General features: G+C 38.3%; 1 protein-coding gene across 1 annotated transcript in view; it reads right to left on the bottom strand.

The window, feature by feature from the left end:
• Nucleotides 1-398: 398 nt before the first annotated feature.
• Nucleotides 399-9096, bottom strand: part of zgc:113229 (uncharacterized protein LOC550612 homolog) — a 28076-nt gene continuing 19378 nt past the window's right edge. Inside the window, exon 7 of the mRNA XM_034182148.1 lies at nt 399-776. Coding sequence (XP_034038039.1) covers nt 525-776 — 252 coding nt within the window. The 3' untranslated portion in view covers nt 399-524. The remainder of the gene's footprint in view (nt 777-9096) is intronic.

Genomic DNA, 9096 nt, shown 5'->3' with positions numbered 1-9096 from the left:
TAATGTTTATTTTCAGGTATGGAACCATCCTGGAGGTGACCTCTAATGAGCTACAGGGGTCAATAAAGAATTACACAAGGATCAAAATTTTAAAATGCTCCAATCATGTTGAAAACTATACCACACTACCTGTCTGATCATACCAATTCCAAAAAAGGTATAGTTTGGACTATCTAGGACTGAATGTTCTGGAGTTATGAGGTAAAAACAGCAAAAATGGTGACAAAGGTCAGATTCTGTTTATCTGTTTTTTGAAACGTGTTGCAGGCATCCTTTTCAAAATGAGCAAATATTTGCACAAAAACAAAAAAGTTTATCAGTTTGAACATTAAATATCTTGTCTTTGTGGTGTATTCAATTGAATATAGCTTGAAGAGGATTTGCAAATCATTGTATTCTGTTTTTATTTACATTTTTCACAACGTCCCAACTTCATTAGAATTGGGGTTGTATTACAAGGTGAAGGGATGCTTGATATATAATTTTTTTTTTTTTTTTTTATTGACTTAAAAATAATGTTACAGTCAGTATCTCCATTTTCTCCCTGGGTTTTTCCTCTTCAGAGCCTGTATCCAGGCAGGGAGAGCCGTCCGGCGCGCTGGTGCCAGCTCCTCGGTGCCTGTGTGTAGTTCCTCCTCACTCTCCTCCTCTATCACAGAGTCATCATCTGCTCCAGAGTCGTCCTCTGAGCCGGTGCCATCCATATCCAGCTCAGCGGGCTCAATGCTGACCACTTCCTCTGAGAAACGAACCCGCCGGTTCTCCTCAACTCGCCTCTGATCAAGAGAATGTCAAAGAAGCAAACAGGAAAGACGGACAGGACAGATGTTAGATATATTTCCCAGTTACATTTGGGACGAAAGTACCTCTTATCCCTCTTATCTTCAATTCATTTTCAATTTATTTTATTTATATTGTACCTAATCACAACAATGCTGCCTCAAGGTGATTCACAAGAGTAATAACTTCTTGTGGCAATTATTATGCCTTATGTCCCAATACTTTGCGCTTTCAGGACACAGACCTATTCTGTGTTCCTGAAATTAAGGAGAAATTGGCAGGATGTAGAGTCTTTCGTTATCACTCTCCAATCTTGTGGAATAACCTGTCACTGACGGTGAGAAGGTCAAGTTCTGTTCAGTTCTTTAAAGTCAATCTTAAAACACTTCTTTTCTGTGGTCAGGAAGGGCATCCAGCGTAAATCTTGTGCCAATTCAATATGCAGATCCAGATTTGCTGTGGCGACCCCGAGTGCAAACAAGGGAGCAGCCGAGGGGACTCGCTATATAAGAATTGTCACAATAAGAATTTCTTATTTTAACTAATTTTGTTTGAGTATTTTATGTTTACATTGTCTTTTTTTTTTTGGTTTTGATGTTAGTCTGTTTTTATGATTTTAATTTTTATTCGTGTGTGTGTGTGTGTGTGTGTGTGTGTGTGTGTGTGTGTGTGTGTGTGTGTGTGTGTGTGTGTGTGTGTGTGTGTGTGTGTGTGTGTGTGTATGTTTCGAACCATGGTGCTTTTATGTCAAACTGGTAATGTAAAGCACTTTGAAGTTTTTTATTATTATTATTATTGTTGTTATTCTCATCATTGATTTATTATTATTATTATTGTTATTACCTTTTATGTATCCTTTTTATACTGTTATACCTTTTATACTTTTGTACCTTTATATTTGTTTACTCATAAACTGTGCACAAGAATTCCAATACCCAAACCTTGCGTGCAAGTACAAATAGCAAATAGAGTATCTATCTATCTATCTATCTATCTATCTATCTATCTATCTATCTATCTATCTATCTATCTATCTATCTATCTATCTATCTATCTATCTATCTATCTATCTATCTATCTATCTATCTATCTATCTATCTATCTATCTATCTATCTATCTATCTATCTATCTATCTATCTATCTATCTATCTATCTATCTATCTATCTATCTATCTATCTATCTATCTATCTATCTATCTATCTATCTATCTATCTATCTATCTATCTATCTATCTATCTATCTATCTATCTATCTATCTATCTATCTATCTATCTATCTATCTATCTATCTATCTATCTATCTATCTATCTATCTATCTATCTATCTATCTATCTATCTATCTATCTATCTATCTATCTATCTATCTATCTATCTATCTATCTATCTATCTATCTATCTATCTATCTATCTATCTATCTATCTATCTATCTATCTATCTATCTATCTATCTATCTATCTATCTATCTATCTATCTATCTATCTATCTATCTATCTATCTATCTATCTATCTATCTATCTATCTATCTATCTATCTATCTATCTATCTATCTATCTATCTATCTATCTATCTATCTATCTATCTATCTATCTATCTATCTATCTATCTATCTATCTATCTATCTATCTATCTATCTATCTATCTATCTATCTATCTATCTATCTATCTATCTATCTATCTATCTATCTATCTATCTATCTATCTATCTATCTATCTATCTATCTATCTATCTATCTATCTATCTATCTATCTATCTATCTATCTATCTATCTATCTATCTATCTATCTATCTATCTATCTATCTATCTATCTATCTATCTATCTATCTATCTATCTATCTATCTATCTATCTATCTATCTATCTATCTATCTATCTATCTATCTATCTATCTATCTATCTATCTATCTATCTATCTATCTATCTATCTATCTATCTATCTATCTATCTATCTATCTATCTATCTATCTATCTATCTATCTATCTATCTATCTATCTATCTATCTATCTATCTATCTATCTATCTATCTATCTATCTATCTATCTATCTATCTATCTATCTATCTATCTATCTATCTATCTATCTATCTATCTATCTATCTATCTATCTATCTATCTATCTATCTATCTATCTATCTATCTATCTATCTATCTATCTATCTATCTATCTATCTATCTATCTATCTATCTATCTATCTATCTATCTATCTATCTATCTATCTATCTATCTATCTATCTACTATCTATCTATCTATCTATCTATCTATCTATCTATCTATCTATCTATCTATCTATCTATCTATCTATCTATCTATCTATCTATCTATCTATCTATCTATCTATCTATCTATCTATCTATCTATCTATCTATCTATCTATCTATCTATCTATCTATCTATCTATCTATCTATCTATCTATCTATCTATCTATCTATCTATCTATCTATCTATCTATCTATCTATCTATCTATCTATCTATCTATCAATCAATCAATCAATCAAGTAATTTACTTACATAAAGTAAACTACCAGAGGATCCTCAGTTCAAATCCCAGCCTGACCGGAATATCACTAAGGGCCCTTAGACAAGGTCCTTAATACCCTAGTTGCTCTCGTGAGCACCTTGTATGGCAGCACCCTGACAATGGGGTGAATGTGAGGCATTATTGTAAAGCGCTTTGAGGGTCTAATGCAGATGGAAAAAGCTCTATATTAATGCAGTCCATTTATTTACCATTTACTTACACTGATGGATTGCCTACTCCAGGTTGGGAATGAGGTCTTGTCCCAAGTGAAGGAGTTGAAGTACCTCATCATCAATCATCAATTTTATTTATATAGCGCCAAATCACAACAAACAGTTGCCCCAAGGCGCTTTATATTGTAAGGCAAGGCCATACAATAATTACGTAAAAACCCCAATGGTCAAAACGACCCCCTGTGAGCAAGCACTTGGCGACAGTGGGAAGGAAAAACTCCCTTTTAACAGGAAGAAACCTCCAGCAGAACCAGGCTCAGGGAGGGGCAGTCTTCTGCTGGGACTGGTTGGGGCTGAGGGAGAGAACCAGGAAAAAGACATGCTGTGGAGGGGAGCAGAGATCAATCACTAATGATTAAATGCAGAGTGGTGCATACAGAGCAAAAAGAGAAATAAACACTCAGTGCATCATGGGAACCCCCCAGCTGTCTAAGTCTATAGCAGCATAACCAAGGGATGGTTCAGGGTCACCTGATCCAGCCCTAACTATAAGCTTTAGCAAAAAGGAAAGTTTTAAGCCTAATCTTAAAAGTAGAGAGGGTGTCTGTCTCCCTGATCCGAATTGGGAGCTGGTTCCACAGGAGAGGAGCCTGAAAGCTGAAGGCTCTGCCTCCCATTCTACTCTTACAAACCCTAGGAACTACAAGTAAGCCTGCAGTCTGAGAGCGAAGCGCTCTATTGGGGTGATATGGTACTATGAGGTCCCTAAGATAAGATGGGACCTGATTATTCAAAACCTTATAAGTAAGAAGAAGAGTTTTAAATTCTATTCTACAATTAACAGGAAGCCAATGAAGAGAGGCCAATATGGGTGAGATATGCTCTCTCCTTCTAGTCCCCGTCAGTACTCTAGCTGCAGCATTTTGAATTAACTGAAGGCTTTTCAGGGAAATTTTAGGACAACCTGATAATAATGAATTACAATAGTCCAGCCTAGAGGAAATAAATGCATGAATTAGTTTTTCAGCATCACTCTGAGACAAGACCTTTCTAATTTTAGAGATATTGCGTAAATGCAAAAAAGCAGTCTTACATATTTGTTTAATATGCGCTTTGAATGACATATCCTGATCAAAAATGACTCCAAGATTTCTCACAGTATTACTAGAGGTCAGGGTAATGCCATCCAGAGTAAGGATCTGGTTAGACACCATGTTTCTAAGATTTGTGGGGCCAAGTACAATAACTTCAGTTTTATCTGAGTTTAAAAGCAGGAAATTAGAGGTCATCCATGTCCTTATGTCTGTAAGACAATCCTGCAGTTTAGCTAATTGGTGTGTGTCCTCTGGCTTCATGGATAGATAAAGCTGGGTATCATGTGCGTAACAATGAAAATTTAAGCAATGCCGTCTAATAATACTGCCTAAGGGAAGCATGTATAAAGTGAATAAAATTGGTCCTAGCACAGAACCTTGTGGAACTCCATAATTAACCTTAGTCTGTGAAGAAGATTCCCCATTTACATGAACAAATTGTAATCTATTAGATAAATATGATTCAAACCACCGCAGCGCAGTGCCTTTAATACCTATGGCATGCTCTAATCGCTGTAATAAAATTTTATGGTCAACAGTATCAAAAGCAGCACTGAGGTCTAACAGAACAAGCACAGAGATGAGTCCACTATCTGAGGCCACAAGAAGATCATTTGTAACCTTCACTAATGCTGTTTCTGTACTATGATGAATTCTAAAACCTGACTGAAACTCTTCAAATAGACCATTCCTCTGCAGATGATCAGTTAGCTGTTTTACAACTACCCTTTCAAGAATTTTTGAGAGAAAAGGAAGGTTGGAGATTGGCCTATAATTAGCTAAGATAGCTGGGTCAAGTGATGGCTTTTTAAGTAATGGTTTAATTACTGCCACCTTAAAAGCCTGTGGTACATAGCCAACTAATAAAGATAGATTGATCATATTTAAGATCGAAGCATTAAATAATGGTAGGGCTTCCTTGAGCAGCCTGGTAGGAATGGGGTCTAATAGACATGTTGATGGTTTGGATGAAGTAACTAATGAAAATAACTCAGACAGAACAATCTGAGAGAAAGAGTCTAACCAAATACCGGCATCACTGAAAGCAGCCAAAGATAACGATACGTCTTTGGGATGGTTATGACTAATTTTTTCTCTAATAGTTAAAATTTTATTAGCAAAGAAAGTCATGAAGTCATTACTAGTTAAAGGAATACTCGGCTCAATAGAGCTCTGACTCTTTGTCAGCCTGACTACAGTGCTGAAAAGAAACCTGGGGTTGTTCTTATTTTCTTCAATTAGTGATGAGTAGTAAGATGTCCTAGCTTTACGGAGGGCTTTTTTTATAGAGCAACAGACTCTTTTTCCAGGCTAAGTGAAGATCTTCTAAATTAGTGAGACGCCATTTCCTCTCCAACTTATGGGTTATCTGCTTTAAGCTGCGAGTTTGTGAGTTATACCATGGAGTCAGGCACTTCTGATTTAAAGCTCTCTTTTTCAGAGGAGCTACAGCATCCAAAGTTGTCTTCAATGAGGATGTAAAACTATTGACGAGATACTCTATCTCACTTACAGAGTTTAGGTAGCTACTCTGCACTGTGTTGGTATATGGCATTAGAGAACATAAAGAAGGAATCATATCCTTAAACCTAGTTACAGCGCTTTCTGAAAGACTTCTAGTGTAATGAAACTTATTCCCCACTGCTGGGTAGTCCATCAGAGTAAATGTAAATGTTATTAAGAAATGATCAGACAGAAGGGAGTTTTCAGGGAATACTGTTAAGTCTTCAATTTCCATACCATAAGTCAGAACAAGATCTAAGATATGATTAAAGTGGTGGGTGGACTCATTTACATTTTGAGCAAAGCCAATTGAGTACTCAACAAAAATATAAACGCAACACTTTTGGTTTTGCTCCCATTTTGTATGAGATGAACTCAAAGATCTAAAACTTTTTCCACATACACAATATCACCATTTCCCTCAAATATTGTTCACAAACCAGTCTAAATCTGTGATAGTGAGCACTTCTCCTTTGCTGAGATAATCCATCCCACCTCACAGGTGTGCCATATCAAGATGCTGATTAGACACCATGATTAGTGCACAGGTGTGCCTTAGACTGTCCACAATAAAAGGCCACTCTGAAAGGTACAGTTTTGTTTTATTGGGGGGGGATACCAGTCAGTATCTGGTGTGACCACCATTTGCCTCATGCAGTGCAACACATCTCCTTCGCATCATCCATGAAGAGAACACCTCTCCAACGTGCCAAATGCCAGCGAATGTGAGCATTTGCCCACTCAAGTCGGTTACGACGACGAACTGGAGTCAGGTCGAGACCCCGATGGGGACGACGAGCATGCAGATGAGCTTCCCTGAGACAGTTTCTGACAGTTTGTGCAGAAATTCTTTGGTTATGCAAACCGATTGTTTCAGCAGCTGTCTGAGTGGCTGGTCTCAGACGATCTTGGAGGTGAACATGCTGGATGTGGAGGTCCTGGGCTGGTGTGGTTACATGTGGTCTGCGGTTGTGAGGCTGGTTGGATGTACTGCCAAATTCTCTGAAACGCCTTTGGAGACGGCTTATGGTAGAGAAATGAACATTCAATACACGAGCAATAGCTCTGGTTGACATTCCTGCTGTCAGCATGCCAATTGCACGCTCCCTCAAATCTTGCGACATCTGTGGCATTGTGCTGTGTGATAAAACTGCACCTTTCAGAGTGGCCTTTTATTGTGGGCAGTCTAAGGCACACCTGTGCACTAATCATGGTGTCTAATCAGCATCTTGGTATGGCACACCTGTGAGATGGGATGGATTATCTCAGCAAAGGAGCAGTGCTCACTATCACAGATTTAGACTGGTTTGTGAACAATATTTGAGGGAAATGGTGATATTGTGTATGTGGAAAAAGTTTTAGATCTTTGAGTTCATCTCATACAAAATGGGAGCAAAACCAAAAGTGTTGCGTTTATATTTTTGTTGAGTGTAGATTAAATGCAGTGTTGAGGCTGTCATTCCCAGCATCTGTGTGGATGTTAAAATCGCCCACTATAATTATCTTATCTGAGCTAAGCACTAAGTCAGACAAAAGGTCTGAAAATTCACAGAGAAACTCACAGTAACGACCAGGAGGACGATAGATAACAACAAATAAAACTGGTTTTTGGGACTTCCAATTTGGATGGACAAGACTAAGAGTCAAGCTTTCAAATGAATTAAAGCTCTGTCTGGGTTTTTGATTAATTAATAAGCTGGAATGGAAGACTGCTGCTAATCCTCCGCCTCGAACCGTGCTACGAGCGTTCTGGCAGTTAGTGTGACTCGGGGGTGTTGACTCATTTAAACTAACATATTCATCCTGCTGTAACCAGGTTTCTGTAAGGCAGAATAAATCAATATGTTGATCAATTATTATATCATTTACTAACAGGGACTTAGAAGAGAGAGACCTAATGTTTAATAGACCACATTCAACTGTTTTAGTCTGTGGTGCAGTTGAAGGTGCTATATTATTTTTTCTTTTTGAATTTTTATGCTTAAATAGATTTTTGCTGGTTATTGGTGGTCTGGGAGCAGGCACCGTCTCTACGGGGATGGGGTAATGAGGGGATGGCAGGGGGAGAGAAGCTGCAGAGAGGTGTGTAAGACTACAACTCTGCTTCCTGGTCCCAACCCTGGATAGTCACGGTTTGGAGGATTTAAGAAAATTGGCCAGATTTCTAGAAATGAGAGCTGCTCCATCTAAAGTGGGATGGATGCCGTCTCTCCTAACAAGACCAGGTTTTCCCCAGAAGCTTTGCCAATTATCTATGAAGCCTACCTCAGGGTTTTGTTCATGAGTGAGGATACAATGGGGTGTGAGCTAGACCGGAGAATCCGTGCAGCAGGTACTTCGCTCTACCGTACTGTTGTGATGAAAAGGGAGCTGAGCCAAAAGGCAAAGCTCTCGATCTACTGGTCAATCTTTGTTCCTACTCTCACCTGTGATCATGAGGGTTGGGTCATGCCTGAAATAACTAGGTCGTGGGTCCAAGCGGCTGAAATGGGCTTCCTATAGGAGGGTGGCTGGTGTCTCCTTTAGAGATAAGGTGAGAAGCCTTATCTTCTCCTTCATTCATGAGGAGCTCAGAGTAGAAAGGCTTTAAAAGGAGCCAGCTGAGGTGGTTCAGGTATCTGGTAAGGTTGCCCCCTGGGCGCCTCTGGACAGATTCTATCTCCACACTGGCCTGGGAATGCTTCTGTATCCACCATTCAGAGGTGGTTAATGTGGCCCAGGAAAGGGAAGTCTGGGGTCTCCTGCTGGAGCTGCTGCCCCCACCACCCGATCCTGGATAAGCGGTTGAAGATGAGTGAGTAATGAGTGAGAATTTACTTAAAAAGAAGCAGGTGTAATCCCAAATACATGCTCATACTCTGCAGACAAATAGTTTCTGGACTTATTTCTGCTTTGTAATCTTATTTCCCTACAGAGGCAGTGCGGCAGCAAAGTGGTTAGTACACTTGTGTCTACAACAGAAAGTTCCTCATTTAAGACCATGTGTGCCCATTCTTCGTGTCATATGAAGGGTATCCAGTGCA

Source organism: Thalassophryne amazonica, chromosome 11 (assembly GCF_902500255.1).
Source record: "Thalassophryne amazonica chromosome 11, fThaAma1.1, whole genome shotgun sequence".
NCBI classification, from domain to species: domain Eukaryota; kingdom Metazoa; phylum Chordata; class Actinopteri; order Batrachoidiformes; family Batrachoididae; genus Thalassophryne; species Thalassophryne amazonica.
The sequence above is the reverse complement of the archived record's forward strand: the minus strand, read 5'-3'. Positions and strand labels throughout refer to the sequence as shown.